Source organism: Penaeus monodon, chromosome 28, assembly GCF_015228065.2.
Source record: "Penaeus monodon isolate SGIC_2016 chromosome 28, NSTDA_Pmon_1, whole genome shotgun sequence".
Classification (NCBI taxonomy): Eukaryota; Metazoa; Arthropoda; class Malacostraca; order Decapoda; family Penaeidae; genus Penaeus; species Penaeus monodon.
The window spans coordinates 23,857,218-23,857,446 of NC_051413.1; the positions used below are offsets into that span (position 1 = coordinate 23,857,218).

The 229-nt window shown below is 58.5% G+C and overlaps 1 protein-coding gene across 2 annotated transcripts in view; it reads left to right on the top strand.

The window, feature by feature from the left end:
- The window catches only part of LOC119591424 (dipeptidase 1-like), a 285,765-nt gene that overhangs the window by 248,800 nt on the left and 36,736 nt on the right, over positions 1-229 (top strand). For both annotated transcript variants that reach the window (XM_037940165.1, XM_037940166.1), the window contains exon 10: positions 54-229. In XM_037940165.1, coding sequence (XP_037796093.1) covers positions 54-229 — 176 coding nt within the window. The remainder of the gene's footprint in view (positions 1-53) is intronic.

Consider the following 229-nt stretch of genomic DNA (forward strand, 5'->3'; position numbering starts at 1 on the left):
CCAAGCATCCCCAGTACCAACGTGATCTCAGCAGCATCCCTCTTCCCTTACAGACGGTGGTGCGCGAGATGAACCGCCTCGGCCTCATGGTGGACCTGAGCCACGTCTCCCAGGCAACGATGAAGGCAGCGCTCGACGTCTCAAGGGCCCCCATCATCTTCAGCCATTCCTCCGTCTACGCCATCTGCAAGAACCCGAGGAACGTACCTGATGACATTCTGAGACAGGT